Below are 19,029 nucleotides of genomic sequence, written 5' to 3'. Positions count from 1 at the left end.
TCATCAAGCGGCGCCTGTTCTGGTCGAAAGCATTGCAGCGGCTACAACCATTATCATCTGCAAATTATGATGGGCGACAGTCACAGCAAAGAGGTGAAGCACTTTTGAAATATGGGGAAAGCCAAAAACTGCGCTTCCTCCACTTTGACATTGATTCATTAATATTGAATTCTCTGGCAGCTGCGCTATTCCAATGTTGTTGCAGTATATTAATGACTAACCTCGTATTGTGGATGAATAATCTCAGCTGTTCTCCTGGCTGAAGTTTGCTCTGTGTATAGCATCCTGCTATGCAATTGCATTTGTCCCTAACCACCAGAATCCCTCACGTTAACTTTTATCAGTGGAAAGAAGTTGGCGTTCATCCTCCAGCGTCACTGTGCTAATGTTATGCTAACATAGCTGTGTCGCTAGCAATCACGTAGCACAACATTATATACCAGGTAGTCCAACTTCAGTAACCCTGCAACGCCACTGCTGTTTAGTTTTCTGTCTTTATGTTGGAAGTGGTAGCAGAGCTTGAAGAAAATATAATCTGATCAAACATTATTCAGCTTTAAATATTGTTCAGCTTTAAAGTTACTGTGCAACTGTGTGCTCACGACTTTGGCCTTGAGAGCGATAAGAAGCGATCGCCTCATCCTGCAGGTGGAAGATATCTGCAAGCGAAGAGGCTAGAACACCCAAGGCCGCTTTCCTTTTATGGAGTTGTTTTTCTGCTAAGGCAGCACTTTCCTCACAACCCCCTCCTGTAAGTTTTAGAGAATATATACCCATCCTTACAGCAAATATTAGGAATCTCCTGATGTGAGCTGTGTTGAGAGGTTGTCTCTGTCTCAATAAAAGTTCACTGATTCCCCATCTGCTGCAGGTGTCCGGTTGTCTTCATTCTCCGCCAGCCTGGTTAAGTCAATTCCTCCTTAACATCTAAAAGAACCTATTTAATGAAGGAAGACGGTTCACTTTGTGTTTAATATTATTCTATTGCTGTTGTTGTTTTTTTTATATCCTTCAATTGGCGTCACGAACAGGATCCGCTCCAGGCCAAACTGGAACGGGTGGGAGGACATCGGCAGTGGTCTGAGTGAACGGAGTTTGGACAAAAGCTGTGTGCACACAAAAACAAGGTAAGCAGACCTTTTATTTCTGCTATATTGAACATTATAAAAATACTTAGTGTCCAAACTCCTAGTAATTCATAACCAAAATTGTCTGGCTTACTTAAGGCTTGTTGAGAATCAGACAAGTGAATAAGAGATAAGTGAATAAGAAATAAGTGAATAAGTGAATAAAGATAAGAGTGAACTGAGGTCTGACCACGGTTGCAGCCGACGGGTTGCTCTCCGGTGTCGGATAAATACCTCAGTGCAGGTCTGGGACCTTGAAAGGGTTTATTAGTAACGCCTTTCTAAACAAATTAAAAGGTTAAAGGCCTTGAGAATATTTTTTAGTAATATTCTCTAAACTACAGAAGGGTTAGGAAGGCCCAGAGGACTTTATTAGAAAAGATCCTCTAAAACTTAAAAAGGAGAAGTACTGGTTGGAGTCCAAAGGAGGGGTCCCTTTGATCAATAGGAGAAAACGGATCTCTTCTTAAAACCCCGATGATTTTAGTGTTTTAAATGTTTTGATGTTCTGTTTGATATTGGACACACATAAATACACGCTGAATGCTTGCTGTGGAACACTGGGCAGGACAGTTTGGTTCTCCGTTGTTCACAGATTACACAATTAAAGGAACTAGGTTCCTCTTTTGGTTAAAATAATACACCACACATAGAATTTTTTTTTTTACACATTTATTACATACATAAGGAGGGTAATGAGTGACTGCAGGTAATGTATGAAGTGTGAATGAGACGTGTGAACAAGGTGACAACCAACTAGCACCCCTATCAGGAAGCTCTAGGCAAGGATACCCGCCAGACTCCGGTTTGGTAGAAGCCTGGTAACACCTGAAGGGATATTTCAGTGCTGACTCACCTTTAAAGCAGCGCCCCAGCTGTTAGTGCCTAACAGAGGCAGAAACCCAGCTGGCCCAAATTCTCCTTTAAAATCAATAAATAGAACATAAATTACCGGTGTGTGTAAATAAGTTGTATAAATCTGTTAGATCTGAAACTCCTGCTAAAAAACTTCCTCTCTACAACTCTTTTCTCTTCTCTCCCTCTTTCTCTCAGTTGGGATTCTGTGTGTGTATGTGTGCTGGAGAAATAAAAAAAGGAAAAGGGTCTCTCTCTCTGTCTCTGTGAGAGGAAAAAGGTGGGGGCCGAGTGAGCCCGCGGGGCCGAGCGGGTCCGCGGGAGCGAGCGTGTATGCTGTATGAGGAAGAAGGGAGTGAGAGGGAGCGAGTGAAAAGAGTAATCGAGTATTTGGTGATTTTTTTTTATTATTTCAGAGGCACTGGGTAAGAGTTTTGACTTTAGCTGTGAGAGTTGTGAAAAGAGCAGGTTTTTCTTTTGTTGTAGACTGTGAGTAATCGGTGTTTTTCTGCCTATTGTGCTGCGTGGAAGACACAGAAGTGTAGAAATGTTTGTGGTTTATCTTTGTTTGACGTTTTATATAGAGTTGGTTGATTCAGGGTGATTTCTCCCGTTTAAGGGAGGAGTTGCATTGTGGTTATGTTAAAGCTTTGCTGTAGGGGTATGTGTGTGATTTTGTGCTGGCTTCGCATGTTTAAATGGATGCATAGAAGTTTGTCAGTGAGAAATTGTTATGGTGGGGTTTTAAAGTTAGTAAAGAGTCAAACAACGCCCACTGTTTTAAAAAAGGCCCAAAACATCATAAAAGACACCTCACATCCTGGCCACTCCCTGTTCGAACTGTTGCCCTAAGGCAGACGGTACAGGGCAATCAGAGCAAGGACTAATAGACTCAAACACAGCTGTTATCCAACTGCAATAACACATCTGAATACTACAAAAATGTCCACCATGCCACTCTTGTGTTAATCTATGCACGGTCTGAAGCATGACGGTGGGAATACTTAGTATTTTAAGTATTCTATCTATTTTATTGATTGAATTTTATTGTTTTTTTATATTTGATATTACTAGGGATGATGCAATGATCGGGGACCATTCTTAATGTCGTCGGTCTCATGACAATGACAATAAAGTTTTTGATTTTGATTCTGATTCTGAAATACACCCTCCTCAAGAGTTCAATGATTTAGGCAGTTATGTTTATACAAATACTAAATGTATGTTTAGTGTCTTCATACAGGTGTTTTTTCTTAACCTGGAAGCCTGAGTACGGCAGCAGAAGACAGGCCAAGCTTTGGCTAAAATTCACGGCTGGACACCAGAGTTGTCCTCACCCCTCCCGGTAAAACAAAAAAGAGAGAATGTAGTTTGAGGCGGGTTTTTCTCGCTGAACTGCTCTGGGTGCTGTGTCCCTGAATCTCACCAGTGTTAACCTCTGGCGGAAGACATGGAGAAAAGGAAAAGATGTTCCTGGTAAATCACTGAAACAAATAAAACCACACACAACCAGAGAAAGATATGAGAAGGGTGAGGAACAGACACATGTGCGTGTTAGAGAAATGCCTCGTTTGAGAAAAAGTTAAAGTAACCCATATACAGACGCACCCATACATGCAATGAAGAAACAGCTTACATACATGTGCACGTACATGCAAGGTTAAAGTAGCGACACTTAACATACACCTGTTTTTAAATGATATAGTTTATACATTACTGACAATTAAACGCTTTGGGTTGCAGGACAACAACGTAACGTCAAAAGACAAAGACACTGGTCTGAGGATTAAGTGAGGACACGACAAATTTAGTGGTTAAAAGGGTCGACTTGGGACATGTTTTTGTTGATTGTTTAAGACAAATGACTACTGAATGATAGGAAATTCCTTTTTAGGTTTCTAAACAGGATCTTAAGAATTTTAACACGTACCTGTGTTGTCCTGTCAACTTGAGGGGTTATGAGTTGATTATATGGTGAAAAAAAAAAAAAAAACAAAAACAAAAAAGGGGGGAGACGAGATCTCGTTGTTTCTCCCCTCTCGGGATAACACAGCCAACACAGCACAGCCAACACAACATCATTTTCCTGTTCGCCTGTTTTGTTTTGTTTTTGTTTTTTCTGAGAGCCGAAGCTGACCTGGACTCCTACCCTCCCCTCTACCATCGTTGCCCTCTCCGCGACCATCTTTGACCCTTTGACCCCTGAAGGCCACAGCAGCTGGACTCACAACAACAACTTGAGGATGTCAACAGTGCTGCAAAAGAGTGATCTCATGCAGCAGAGACGGAGAGCACTAAACCTAAAGCCCGTTTCACTACACGGGGGAAATTCCCAGGCTGCGTCAGCTGACAGAGCTGTGACGAGACGCGCATTAAGCCCGGAGGAAAAGGGACGGTGAGCAGAAGGATGCTGACCTCTGAGAAGAGCCGAACAGCAGAGCTGCAGAAGGCAGAAGCAAAAGGGTCAAGGTACAAGGAGAAGATGCAGGCAGCTGCAACAACGGATGAAAACAGACCCAAAGAGGAGGGGAGGACCCTAGGCCATGCGTCAGGCCGCTGGTTTACCTAAACTACAGAACAGGAAGGTGATGAACACAAACATATACCAACACACGAACACACACTTCTGCATGCGCCTACTTAGAATGAAGGGAAACACACACATGAACACTTATGCACTTGTTGAGGGAGTAAAAACTGATACATACCCATGCACTAAAATCAAAATGTTGATTTAATTTACTAAGAAGTGACACACAATGCTCCAGCTGCTGCAATGAAGAATGCTTTACTGACAAAGGCTCAATGCTGCACACAACAAAGTCAAATACAGAATTTGCTATAATAATAAGCCCAGAGGGCATTTGTGTGGTCTGGGGAGCAGAGTCCGGAGCGGTTTGGTTATGAAAATGATGCCCGTGCGAGATATCTGGGGCTTAAGGCCTCGACTTAATTGTTTACTCTACACTAAAAAGAAAAGAAAACACTCTGAGCAGTGGTGCAGAGTGAAAACGAGGAATTAACAGTGTGAGTTTTATTTCAGAGCGCCACGTCATTGTGATGGAGATTTAATAAAGGAGGAACACACGGACAAAGAAGAAGAGAAGGGGGGGGGGCAGCCCTTGAACGCGATTCCCTGAGGCATTAAAGTTCTGTACTAAATTCTGGTTTCCAGTGTGAGAAAAGTCACGCAGTGCCAGTAGTAGAGCTGGGTTGAGTGATGATTCTAAATTACTGTAAGTAAATCATCGTACACCGTTCAAGTTTCATGATAACGGGGATCTAGACTTTGTTGAACCCTAGGCAATTTGAACAGGTAAAAGTCGAGTGACCAAGTAGCAGTTGAATAAAAGTCATTGAATAAGTGTTGAAATAAACTGGCAGAATTAAGAGAATTAAAACATTTCAAGAGCTCAACTTACTTAATGGTTCAATTTTGTTTCACGAACGCAAAACATATAGGTTTATGAATATGAAAAGGTTGAGGTGGTGTTGATTTGACTCTGTGTAGGTTTAGGTTGGTATTTTTATTGATGGGAAGAATATTCAGTGACAAGTCCTAAGACCCGGGCGTCTGCATTTTGTTTTTGTTATTTTTCATTTTATTTTGTTTTATATTTACTGATTTTTGTTTGTGAATCTTTTCTTTAAGCAGATCTGCACATCGGAAATTACAAGCATTACACGTCGGCGAGAAAATTGTTGTAAGTGAGTTTCTCCGCATTGAAATGGGTTCTGGAGGAAACACTTGTGGGGACAATTAGAAACGAGAGTCCCTGTTTAAAAAAGGATTCAGCGAGGTAATCCAAACTCAAGTTCTTGTTTCTTTTTGAGATGACGTCATTTTGCTGAGTGTGGAAACTAGATGCGATGACAGGTTTCACTATCAGCAAAGAACGGATGAATGGATGAAAGACTGGGAATAAAAACAAACGGACTGACTGGTAAAAGATGACAAGACTTGACCATGACTCAAGGTTAACCACCTCCACCTAGATAGGATAAAAGGGTGGATGAATTTATGTGGGTTTCTTTTACAGGAGTAGAAGGATGACAAAATATTCGAGGATGAGTGAACCTGTAAATGCCATTTTTGTGTCTTGTGTTGCTTACAGAGGTAACTGCGCAGCGTTACCATTTACATTTTCTTCCCTACAGGGTTACAGTTTTAATGTTTTTCTATTACAGGATTTCTGGGCGGATGTATGAAGAAACGGTGTTTATGGGTTAGGAGTTGGGGATGCTATTACACTGTATTCTGGTGAGAGTGTTGGGGGAGACACACCCTGTCTTGAAAACTGTGATTCTTTTACAGGAAATGTTTTATAGCACCTATGGAATGAGGATGCCTGACTACGGTCAATGTGCTGCTAATGTTTGCTTTGCTTTGGTGAGAGGGGTGCAGTAGAAAACAGACAAGTGACATGAAAACAAGTAATAATAACAAATAACAAAGTTGGGGACAGTTTGACCTAGAGCCCACTAACTGGCCATTAGGGGCTCTCTCTCTCTCTCTCTCTCTCTCTCTCTCTCTCTCTCTCTCTCTCTCTCTCTCTCTCTCTCTCTCTCTCTCTCTCTCTCTCTCTTGGAATAACATTGCCCAAAGGGTGAATAAAGCAAATTGTGGCAATAATAGTGATTTAATGATTGGAGAAACCTGAACATGATACTTGTCTGTTGAGCTGAATCGTTTATTACTCTTATGATTTTCCGGTGGGACTATGAAGATTTTTTGGTACAGATTGCAGGTTGTTGCTCTTTAACTCCTAGAACACGCCCTTGGCGAGGTGGGGGGAACTGGACCACCTTTCTCTGCCCCATCATCCTCTATTAGAAGACATCCAAGCTAAGTAAACATGTCTTGGCCCTTTCCCCCTGAAATGACAGGCAGGCAAAGATGTTGCGTCTTTGTTTGCTTCCTGGCCCTGGGTCTCATTCCCATTGGCATAATCCTGATCTGTGAAGGGCCCCCGACACTTCTGACACCTTCAAGTTCAAAAGCTTCGCCCCCTTCTGACAGTCCCAATCTGACAAATGTAGCCCCTAGGGTCTTGCCCACCACTTCCTCTCCAGTTTTGCCCACGCCCGATCCATTTAGAAAGAAACGAGACACGGTTACCTCCTCGCCAACGGATGATGAAAACTCTGATCGTGAGGGTGACGACCATTATCGTCTTTCTCTTGTTTAAATGCTTCTAGAATGGTTGTTTCTCTGTGGTGTTTTGTATTAGGCTTGTTATTAATTGTTTCCCTCACCCACTTCCTCTTGAAGGATATATCTGGTTGAACTGTGTCTGGTCGGGTTGTGAGGGTTAAGCGATGTTCTCAGGGTCTCCGGACTTAAGCCTGAGCGAATGTGTACTCCCACCACTGGATATAAATTGTTTTTTTTCCTCACCCCTTCCTCACGTTTTACCATATTCACTTTTGAATGTCCTTAGCAGTTACCGTTCTGGGTTTATTTTACGGTTGATTTATTCTTTCACATTTTCACGTTTATATCTCTCATTATTATAGTATACTCTGCACTCTCCACATTTTTATCATTACTTATGCTTTTTGGTTGCTGAGTTACAGGAACTGTTAATTTTGTGTCACTACCCTGGTTGCACTGACTCGTTGTATCCTTTTGTGCAGGACAGCTGTTACTGCTTTCGTCGGGAACCGAGACTGCTTGCAGCCGACCCCTGGGCAGGGTGGTGCCTGGACTCTTTTCTCCTCATCTGCAATGACAGATAAAGACAAATGATAAGACCCGAGGAGTTTTTCGAGCCAGGCTTCGACACGTCTCTGTGTTCCTTTGAATGTTACTTATTTTTGTGTGTTGACCCATTTAAGATGGGTCAAAAGGGGGATTTGAAGAAAATATAATCTGATCAAACATTATTCAGCTTTAAATATTGTTCAGCTTTAAAGTTACTGTGCAACTGTGTGCTCACGACTTTGGCCTTGAGAGCGATAAGAAGCGATCGCCTCATCCTGCAGGTGGAAGATATCTGCAAGCGAAGAGGCTAGAACACCCAAGGCCGCTTTCCTTTTATGGAGTTGTTTTTCTGCTAAGGCAGCACTTTCCTCACAACCCCCTCCTGTAAGTTTTAGAGAATATATACCCATCCTTACAGCAAATATTAGGAATCTCCTGATGTGAGCTGTGTTGAGAGGTTGTCTCTGTCTCAATAAAAGTTCACTGATTCCCCATCTGCTGCAGGTGTCCGGTTGTCTTCATTCTCCGCCAGCCTGGTTAAGTCAATTCCTCCTTAACATCTAAAAGAACCTATTTAATGAAGGAAGACGGTTCACTTTGTGTTTAATATTATTCTATTGCTGTTGTTGTTTTTTTTATATCCTTCAAGCTGTATGTTTGAATTGTTTCAGAAATCTCTGTCAGAACATGGTATGTCATGTTTAGGTGGAAACTAGCGAGCTAACTTCCTGTTAACTTGTAACTCCGTTAAATTTAATAAATTCTGTTTTCATGGATGCCTGGATGTTAAACTCAATTGTTACACCTGGTAAAGCAGCAACGCTGATGATTTTATTAAAGATTAAAGAATTTAGACCGTTTTAACTCTGTGTTCGTTTGACTTTTGGACCCAGATTACTCCGCAAAGCTCCTCACTACGGCCAGTGTTGCCAACTCCTCAGTAAGGAAAATCGCTATTGGTTGTCCTAAAAGTCGCTAGAAGTCGCTAAATGACGTCATCGCCTAATTTGCATAATTGGTCATGCTAATCTAATTGTAACCTATGTTGTTGGAGAGAGAAATAACATCGTGGAGGAGACATAAAGTGAGTAAAAAACGTCCTAAATGCATTTAGAATTTATTTAGAACTACAAATTAAATTTCTTTTAGCAAATATTGTTTTTTTTTAATGCCACAATTCCAACCCTGATCCTTTACCGGGCTTGGACCGGCAAAAGTGACCCGAAATTGGCACTCTGGTGTGTGTGTGTGTGTGTGTGTGTGTGTTTATAAGTAGTTTTAAACCTTGTGAGCCACAAAACAGCATAAGAGTAAAAGAAGAACTGACTGTGTTACAGCACCCGCTGCTTGTTGAGAGTAAAAGAAAAAAAGTGGTTAAGGGGTCTGAATATAGCAACAAAGTCGCTAAGTTGGCAACACTGACTACGGCAGCCGTGATGCTCTGACAATCCATCAAGCAGTGCAGCTTACCAAAGTTGTACTAAAACATTTTTTAACAGATTTCTGCACGCTCAAATCGGTTCGAGGTCAGTAAGCACAACCAGAATTCATACATAACACTGGATTTTTGAGAAAATGAAAGGATTTTAAGTGTTCTTTATAGTGTAAATAAAGCACACTTCACGCCTCAAGGCATGAAGCACCTTGAGGCGACTTTTGTTGTGATTTGGCGCTATATAAATAAAATTGAATTGAATTAAATGGTGTGGAAAATACAAAAGAATATATTGCGATATATATCGTTACCGCACGTGCTTCAAATTATACCACGATATGGATTTTAGGCCATATCGCCCAGCCCTAATGGAAATCTTGTTTAGCTTTAAGCCAGGGGCGGAGCGTGGGGGTGGCTTACTGGGCTTAAGCCCGGGTTGTTTTGTCAGAAGCCCGGGGTATTTTGGAGTGCAATTTTTTCATAGTTAGATGCCTGGCTGACAACTGTATAAAACAAAAAGTACACACAATATTCGAAGCACATAGTGCACACTGTGGGAATTTACGACTGTGCGTGAATCCCCCCCTGATATTGGTATGATCCAAGCTCAGGCACTAAGCGACTGAGCGAGGGGGCGGGGCAGCTGCTGCCCGTCAGTGCGCTGTTGGAGAGACGGAGCCAGCCATACTAAGGAGAGCTTAAGTTTGACCAGGTACCAAAGCAAATCATTCGTACCGTACAAATAATGTAAATATGACGGTGCATCACGAAAGATTGATATCAAACTGATCACTTGACCAATATTACGTTACTTGCTCTTCAAGTGAATCAACAAATGGCGAAATGAAAAGCCGAACAAATGCTATTTTTTTTTAGAGATTCTTAGCTTACGTGTGTTTATTTCATATTTTCAGTTCTTACCCTCCCCGACTAAATCGGTTTCAGTTATGTACTGAAATATAAGAATGGACATTAGAGGGTTCTTTCAAAGAAAAACTCAGGTAAATGTTATTTTATATATTATGCTTTGTATGTTGTTCAGTATATTTCTATGCAAAACAAGAGGAATTTCAGTACACAGCAGGATATTCACATTTGTAACCAGATATTTACACTTTAGGGAGAAAACATAAAACATTTTTACTGCACAACATCAATTTAGAGTAAACTTTTGTTTTAGATAAATATTGAAATATCTTTTGAATTAGTTAAATGTCACAATAAAGAGAGACAGAGCTTTCTGTTTTTTATCACTTTCATCAAATTTAGGAGTACATGTACACTAAGTTTATTGTTAATTAATAAGAAAACTCCAGACGATTCCATTCTGAGCTGAAGAAGCTTCTGATAGGTTAGTAGAGTCCATGTGAGTAAACAGGTGGCACAGCTGTGGATCCATATAAGGCAAAACACAGAGCCTGTTTCTGTGACATGGGAAAATCAAGAGATGTCAACCAAAACACCAGGAAAAGAACTGTGGAGCTCCATAAGTGTGGCTCAATTTTGAATACAATTTGGTGCCATTTGCAATTAAGAAATACAGACGATTTCTCTCTTTACTCTTAAAGTTAACAAATATGTTTTTTATATTTATCAATCTAAAAAAATAAACATTTAGTCTGATTTGATGTTACAATTAAAAAGTGTTTGTGTTTTTATCTGAAGAGTTTGTAAATACCTGTATATTTGATGATTGTCAGCACAAAGAGGGAGAGAGGAACAGAGAGGGAGATGGAGAATGAGGACAGAACAGAGATGAACAAGAGCAGGTGAGACACACATGTTAGTCAAATGGTTGTTTACCAAAAGTATCACCGTATCATAGGTACTCATGTATCTCGTACCTAGTGTTTCTTTTTAGGTTTGTTATTTTTCAAATTCTATATTTATTAAGTTATGAAGGCTTGTTTGCACAACAAGGCTAAATAATTATATAAACCTTTCTCAATCTAAATATTGTACTTTGGTAAAATTAAAAAATAAATGTAGTGCAGGTCTATGATGATTTTTAGTGCTACTATCATCTAGTTCTGATTCTGGTTCTGTCTTGGTTAAGTCCCAAGTAGTGCTGATTTTGAACTGTTGTAGTCCTGTTTTAATTCTGGATCAGTTCTTGGTCTGGTTGAATTGGGGTTTAGTCCTCGTGTCTTGATACAGCCCTGATTTTGTTCTGCCTTGCTGCTTAATTAAAAAACTAGTTTAAGGTGTTCTGCACATGTGATATATATTTTTCCCTATATGAAGTCATTCTTTTTTGAACAAAACTCAAAACAGAGCCAATTAATCTTTCAGTCATTTCTACCCCCCCCCCCCCCCCCCCCCCAAGGGAAAAAAAATCCCACATGCATACTATCCTTTTGGGCTAAGCCCCGGGTGTTTCAAATGTCTGGCTCCGCCTCTGCTTTAAGCATCGTTTTACTTCACTTTTGCCTCTCCATTTAATGTCCAAATTGAATTCACAGGCTATGGCAGAACTGCTTCTTTTAGCTTTTCAGCTGAATTATAATTAAAGCTAAAGGAATCATTCAGTATTAAATAATTCTGATCTATCCATATTGATCATATATATTTTTGCATTACCTAGCAGCTCAGTTTTGGGTGGTATTGCATCTCCTCCAAATCAGTAGAAATAAAATTTAAACGTTTAACTGATAGGAGATGGAAATATGTGTACTCATGGTTAAAGGTTATCGTGGTTTGTTTTGATCTATGTGTGTTGTCTGCTGTATTTGATTGAAACCTGAGAAGCCTATCCTTCTTTAAAGGTGTGGTATTGCTTTCTTATTACCTGTTTGTTTGTTTTTGTTTTGTTTTCTGCTTGATTTCTGTAAAAATTATTGCAACTTGCGCCAACAGCCCAATTAAACCGTAGACATAATGCTCAAAGTGAGAAAATTGGTTTTTAAATGTTTTCTATATAGTTGCCGAGTGACACCTAGTGGTCAGACTCCAAAACTACATGAGTCGGATTTGTGACGTCATCTCCGTAGACGGTCTCCCAGCACTTCGGCTTTTTTCGAGTTCTGCAGTGTCAGGCTGCGTCACTGATCACGCGGGATGTACCCCACTCCCTCCTCCCAAACTCCCGGAGACAGCTGAGGTTCCATTTTGTTTTATTCTGGAGTTGAGGCTCACTGTCGCCAGTCAGTAAAATCAACTGCTGCTGCAGTCCTCTTAAAGGTACGTGTACATCGACTGGAATTTATTATATCTACATTACAGACGGGTGTCATTACTTGATATTATCTGGGTATTTAGTTATCTTTGGACCGACGGTTGACAGGCTATCGTTGCGAAAGCGGGCCACAGGCTGAGGCACATAAGTAGGTCATTTGTATTCCTCTGAAGCTGTGTTAGCTAAATCCTTAAAAACTAACGCAAGTGTTCTGCTTGTAGCTAATTAAACGTGACCAAATCATGAGCGGATGTCGTATTTTCATCGGCCGGCTGAGCCCCTCGGCCAGAGAGAAGGATGTGGAGAGGTTTTTCAAAGGATACGGCCGCATCCGAGATATCGACCTGAAGAGAGGATTCGGCTTTGTGGTGAGTCACCGAGCGAAAGTAGGTCAGGATGGCTGAAAGGTATTTAAATGTACTCTGAGCGCCATGCACGGGTCTGCTGTTAGATTTAGACTCCATACTTTATTTTACAGACCTGACGTGGTGTTTTGAAGCAGGCTGCCGCAGGGAATCCTCATGGTTTCGTTTTTACGGCCTACTTCTTGTTTAGCGACATACCCACCAGTAAATCAGGGCCAAGTCGAGACTCGTTCATATACTTGGAGCGTTTTCTGCATACCAGAGTCATAAAGAAAGCAATTCAAAATATATGTTGTTTTTTTTTTTTAAATCGGAAATTTCATAATAAAAAAGCCTAAATTTAGAGGTGGAACAAAGCTCGACTTTAAGCGGTTTTGTATATATTTCAAGGTGACCATTGAAATAAAGGTATTTTGCATAATGCTTCTAAATACCTACCCAAATAAGGACCTGGGAGCGTTACAAGATGGCTGCCGAGTGTCGAGACTTGGATCTGGAAAGATTTTGTTTTTTCCTGCATCGATAATGTTATGGCATCCCCTAAAGAGGATTTGGCCTTCCCCCAATGAAAAATCACCAACCTTGTAATGACGTTATGATTTTAATAGTTTATTCTACTTATTAAATGGCCTGGGCTAAATGATTTCTCCGAGATTTTGCTCCATATCGACATTGACAGCATCACACAGTTGCTGCAGATTTGCTGGGTGATCATGATGAAAACATCCCAAAGGTCCTGTATTGGATTGATGTCTGCTGGATTGAGGAGTACAGTCATGGTCTCATTGTCAGGTTAAAAGAGCTGTTTTAGATGGTTTGAGCTTTTTGACATGCAGCATCATCCTGTTGCAAGCAGCCATCCAAAGACGGGCACACTCTAGTCATGTAAGGATGGACATTTAAGGCTAGAACCACCAGGAGGTGTCATTCTTGAAGTAGTGTTATAAATTTTAATCAAATTTTAACTAAGATTTGACAACACGTGCTTGAATGTAAGATGAATTTTCAGGGGTTTTAAGCAGATTTCTAAAATTTTGTCGATTATTTCATTACAAGTTAAAATCCACATTAGAATAAACCGAACATGGCACATATCTATCACAAAATCTACATCTATCAGTGGGATCTCTTTTTATTGAAATAATAAACACTTTCGTTAAAGAAATCTGCATATATGGAAGGAAAATCCATAGATTTGATTAGACAAAGTAATACCTACTGAAAAATCCTGGCATTAGCCATTACTTCTAAGCTAATAGTTTCCCCTGTTTTCATGTCCTTGAACACAATTTGGTCTCATTTGCTCTGATTTGTGTCCACTTATGCAACATTAATATTTCCCTCTCTAGAAGGACAGAAAAGTCCACATTGCAACACTTGGAAGGGTTGAATTGAATCACTTTACCGCTCAGACCAGAGACCGATTTTGAGTCATACGTGTGATGAATTTTTACACTTTTCTAAAAGAGTGATGTATCTTTTAAATGTTATTCGTTACCATTCTTTTGGTATTAAAAGCTATTAGATTAGTCATTAAATGTTTCAGTAAAGTATTTAAAAACAGGACACATTATTGGTGATGAAAAGGATAAACATTAAGAACTGTGGATGTAAAAGGTGTTGTGTGCTTGGTCTGCAGGAGTTTGACGACCCCAGAGATGCAGAAGATGCTGTTTACGAGCTTGATGGCAAAGAGCTGTGCAATGAAAGGTAATGAATTTCCTTTAGGAAACGAGTCCCTTTATTCACATTTGTTGCCATAATAAAATATATTTTTAATGCTTGATACATCAGGGTGACCATTGAGCATGCTCGCGTGCGTCTGCGCGGTGGCCGCGGACGCGGTGGCGGCGGCGGAGGGGGGCGTTTCTCTGATCGCTACGGCCGCGGCTCCCAGAACAGCCGGAGGTAACAGCTCCCCTTTTTAAGATGAAATGCAAGTTCCCTTTAATTCCATTCAAAAAAAGAAGAATGGATGCACACAAAACCTCAGCAAGCACGCTCTGTAAACAGCTTCTGTTATTTGGTGAAAGGTCAGTCGTCAGATTATTGTGGCAGTTTAATGGCCTGCAGGCTGGAAATGTTCATAGCCACGATTAACATGCAACACAAGTCTTGTCTTCGCTGATCTGGAAAGCTCTTTAACATGAGTTAGCCTTGTAATGACAGTTTGCTGATGAGAGCTCTTAGACTCTGGGTAAAGTCTGTATCAGCCCTACGCTGTTATTGCTCAATTGCTTCTTTTATATCTTTCCATTTCCAGTCGTAACCCTCCTCCAATGCGCACCGAGAACCGCCTGATTGTGGAGAACTTGTCCTCTCGAGTCAGCTGGCAGGTTAGTATTGGCTCAAGCGTCTTTTAAAAACCAGAACAAAAGCAAAAAAACAAACATGACAAGCCTTTGAAAGCTGCAACAGAACACAAATGTTATCACCTCCAACAGTCTATCTCCAAAAATACACATTAAAGTTTTAGAATTGCTGCTAAAAACAGACTATGTTACTGAAATCAAAACAGTTCGAACAGTTTTACCTTGTTATACATCAGTCAGCCCAAGTTATTCTTTTTCAGAATAATTGCTCTGATTAATCTGCATATCATGCAGTTCATTAGTGATGCAAAGAGCAGCAGAAGCAGCAACAAAACACTTAATTTGTTCCTGTTTTCACATTTTAACCAATTCTTCACCCCTTTATTTGCCAGTCATATGGAAGAGCTCGCTTATGGTGGAGTTAACCCCTTCTGGGTCCTTCTGTCTGGGTTGAGCCTGTGGTGTCAGCCAGTCTGTCCTACTCCTAGTTGATGCCTGCTGGTCATGTGAGCGCTCGCTCCACACTAGAGGCGCTGGCGGCCCCCTTCGCTCGCTCGCAACGCCTGATGTGTGGTTGAGGGCGAGAGAGAGGAAACAGAGGGTTGGCAGAGAGAAAGCAGAGGAGAGAGCGAGAGTCGATGGTGGTGGCGTATTGATCGATGGTTCGTTAATTTGAGGGGCTTCGATCGATATCCCCCCCTCCCTTCCCCCCTCTGGTGTTCCCGCACGTCGTGAGCGAGAGAGTGTGAATTCCTGCCAGGTGCCCGTGGATATAATCTGCTGTTTTCCCGGTTATGGTGGGCTCGGAGAGCCTGCGGCCCACCCCAAAGGGTTTCGCTCTCAGGTAGTAGTTTCCTCTCTTCCACCCTGTTCACTCTCTTTACTGAGGTGGGGTGCCGAGGCAGGGATGATCCCGGCGCGGAGCCCTGTGTCCTCCTTCCCAAGGAAAATGGGGCTCTGAGTGCCAAATGCTGCCCAGGCTGCACCTCTGCAGTTCTTGCAGATGGTGTTCATCTCTCTGTAGTTTTAACGAGCGGTGTGTCCAAGGACCTCAAAGCTGCTGCAAGTAATCCGCCAATCACAATTGGCTTAGACCTTAATTAGCAATTATGAAACCTTCTTCTCCCCCCCCCCCCCCCCCTCTTCTATTTTTGTAATTTTGTATATTGTTGAAACACTTGCAAGCTGAACAGACTGTGAGGTTCTTGGACTCATTCTCCTTATCTGCAGTAGTCTGTGTAGTCCTCTCAGAGAATCTAACCATCTCTCTTCAGTCCTGTTTGTGTCTCAGCCTGTGCTTGTGTTCTGAGGCGCTCCGTAATTTGACCAAAGTTTGCATGTGTAGGACCTGAAAGATTTCATGAGGCAAGCTGGAGAGGTGACTTTCGCAGACGCACATCGTCCCAAGCTCAACGAAGGGTGAGACTATTAACCGGTGCCCAGTGTCTGTTTATAATAAAAAAAGGAAAGTGAGTTTTTGACTTAACAGTGTGTCTTATTTGTTTTCAGGGTGGTTGAGTTTGCTTCTCACAGTGACCTGAAAAATGCACTTGACAAACTCTCTGGAAAGGAAATTAATGGCAGAAAAATCAAGCTCATCGAAGCTGCCAAGAAGAGGTGTGTTTGTGGAAAGCCGTTCACTTCAAATAACGCCAGAATTTATGAAAGATGTCTTTTCTCACTTTTTCCCTGTTTTTCTTTTATTTTTAAAGTAAATGGCCTGTATTTTATATAGCGCCTTACTAGTCCCTAAGGACCCCAAAGCGCTTTACATATCCAGTCATCCACCCATTCACACACACATTCACACACTGGTGATGGCAAGCTGGGGCGCACTGACAGAGGCGAGGCTGCCGGACACTGGCGCCACCGGGCCCTCTGACCACCACCAGTAGGCAACAGGTGAAGTGTCTTGCCCAAGGACACAACGACCGAGACTGTCCAAGCCGGGGCTCGAACCGGCAACCTTCCGATTACAAGGCGAACTCCTAACTCTTGAGCCACGATCGCCCCATAAAGTGTGCTTCAAACTGAATTCACCCAGTTGTAACAAATCAGTGCTGCTTTTATGAAGAAAAACAGCTTATGTTGAAAGTCAAACATGTTTGAGTTTTGATAGTAATTAAGGAGACATTAGGTTAACCATTCAGTGCACCTGAACTAAATGTTAAACCCTCGCTTTCAAATTGTGCCATGTACAGGCTGATGGAATGTAATACTGTACTAGTTTCTGATTACTGTGTTATGAAGGCAATTCTCAGTAACATCTGTAAAAATGGTTCCCTTGAGACGGATTTAATTAGTTTGGGTTTCACTTTGAGCGCACCGCATAGACTCTTACTATTATTAACTATTATCTGTTATTAACAGATTAGTTTTCTTTTTTCATGAAACTGAAAATGCTCATTTAAATAAAAGCTAATAATCAAATTTTTTATGAATATATATATATATATATATATATATATATATATATATATATATATTTATTTATTTATTTTATTCTTCCCCCCCTCTTTCAGATCGAGAAGTCGCTCACGGTCTGAGAGCTCCTCTCGTTCGCGGTCCCGTTCCCGTGGCCGCTCTGCATCACGCTCCCCAAGACGCTCCCGCAGCCCTGCCAAAGCCCACAACCGTTCCCGCTCCCGCAGCGGCTCGCCTGCCGGCGGCGCATCCTCCCCAACCTCCAAATCTAAGGAGCCCGCCAAGCGCTCCTCCAAGATGAGCAAATCAGCGACCCCGCCCTCCCCCGCGCCTGCCCAGAGAGCCTCCGCCTCCCGATCCCGCTCGCGTTCACGCTCCCGCTCTCGTTCTCCTTCTACTGACAGCCAGCGCTAAAGGCTGAGTGTAAGTTATCGGGAGTCAACAGAAGCCACGGCTTGTTTCATCAGTAGAATCAGCTCGGAGGATTTGGCACACTGGAGCTCCTGTAAACTCTTTTGAAAGAGTTTTCCCGGAGCAAGGTTTGCTTTTTCCTGTCTGGACATTTCAAGTCACTGTTACTTGATTTTCCCACATTTACAGGTGTTCTCTGAATCCAGAACATTCTCGAACAGAACTTCTGTGGACAGCGATGCTGTTTGTCCTCTTCCTCACTAGTCAAGAAAGCCCGGACGCGTATCTGTTAACACCCTGTGGCTCAATTTCAGGTGCGGACATGCACCACTTTTGTTTCTTCTAGCAAAACGCTGTGTGAGCCAGCATCTGCATCAGTTAAATGAATCTCTCCACTATAATAAACTCTGAACAGGGATTTGAATTTCTGTTCAACTCTAGGATGCTTTTGATACGTCACCACTTAATCCTTTTGTGATACCTTTTGCTGGTCAGTGGCAGAATTTGAGATCATATTTCCTGTGCTTATTGCTCATGTTTTCTGAACCCCACAGCTGCTGTATAACTTCTGATGGTTGCATGTGCTTTTGTTTCATCAGAATATAATACCTTTGTTTTGTTTTGTTTTTTTACCTATTTGTGCTTAATACTCTTAATGTAACTTTGGCAGCTCTCTATCAAGAACAATTGTGTATAATTAAGCACAGCATCAGTTAAACAGCTGTACAGAAAAATTAATTTAATAAATCCCACTTTTTTTTTTTTCTTTTTTTTTTTGCGGTGGCTTTATTATTTTAAGAGTCAAAAACTCAAGGATCAGTGGTTTTGCTTACAGAATGCAGTTTTCATTAGTGTTGTACTTGTTTTTATTTGGGATTTTGTGTACAGATTGCAGACTTTCGTTTTAAATGTAATTCCAGTGGCCCTTGTTGGTACTATGAGAGTTTGGGTGGGGGGTAGATTTTTGTACATGAGGATTTTATTTTCAGTGAAAATTATAATGGGTGTTTGTATGGTGTAGAAAGACAATAGACTTAACTAATAAAAGAATTTTCATTAAAACTGGATCGTCGTCATTAGTAACTTAAGTTATAAAGCACCAATACATTTACAAGTTTCAGATTGCAGTATGCTATAATAACTCTACAGTAGGACATTTTTCCGTTTGTATAGTCAGCTTTAAGATTTACTTGTCTGAGAATTCACATCATTGATTGATGT

General features: G+C 41.3%; 1 protein-coding gene and 2 long non-coding RNA genes across 4 annotated transcripts; all 3 read left to right on the top strand.

Moving 5' to 3' along the window:
• Positions 1-522: 522 nt before the first annotated feature.
• LOC146692199 (uncharacterized) lies at positions 523-6,154 on the top strand. The gene is made up of 2 exons (XR_014915152.1): positions 523-903; positions 1,032-6,154. It is a non-coding gene; the product is annotated as an uncharacterized LOC146692199 (long non-coding RNA).
• Positions 6,155-9,522: 3,368 nt separating this feature from the next.
• LOC146692198 (uncharacterized) lies at positions 9,523-11,439 on the top strand. The gene is made up of 3 exons (XR_014915010.1): positions 9,523-9,833; positions 10,036-10,122; positions 10,822-11,439. It is a non-coding gene; the product is annotated as an uncharacterized LOC146692198 (long non-coding RNA).
• A 729-nt stretch (positions 11,440-12,168) lies between these two features.
• srsf5b (serine and arginine rich splicing factor 5b) lies at positions 12,169-18,873 on the top strand. Of its 2 annotated transcripts, none has more exons than XM_085432226.1 (8): positions 12,169-12,301; positions 12,518-12,664; positions 14,301-14,371; positions 14,456-14,569; positions 14,925-14,997; positions 16,319-16,392; positions 16,483-16,590; positions 17,496-18,873. In XM_085432226.1, the coding sequence occupies exons 2-8, from the start codon at positions 12,539-12,541 to the stop codon at positions 17,809-17,811; spliced, it is 882 nt and encodes a 293-aa protein (XP_085288352.1). In that variant the 5' UTR covers positions 12,169-12,301; positions 12,518-12,538; the 3' UTR covers positions 17,812-18,873. The 2 variants fall into 2 exon arrangements, with proteins under 2 accessions (XP_085288352.1, XP_085288353.1); XM_085432227.1 differs by having other exon boundaries at positions 12,169-12,444.
• The last annotated feature ends 156 nt before the right edge of the window (positions 18,874-19,029 follow it).

Source organism: Copadichromis virginalis, linkage group LG15 (assembly GCF_057382275.1).
Source record: "Copadichromis virginalis isolate Kocher_CV1m ecotype Utaka linkage group LG15, C_Virginalis_male_GT1.1, whole genome shotgun sequence".
Taxonomy (NCBI): Eukaryota; Metazoa; Chordata; class Actinopteri; order Cichliformes; family Cichlidae; genus Copadichromis; species Copadichromis virginalis.
The sequence above is the reverse complement of the archived record's forward strand: the minus strand, read 5'-3'. Positions and strand labels throughout refer to the sequence as shown.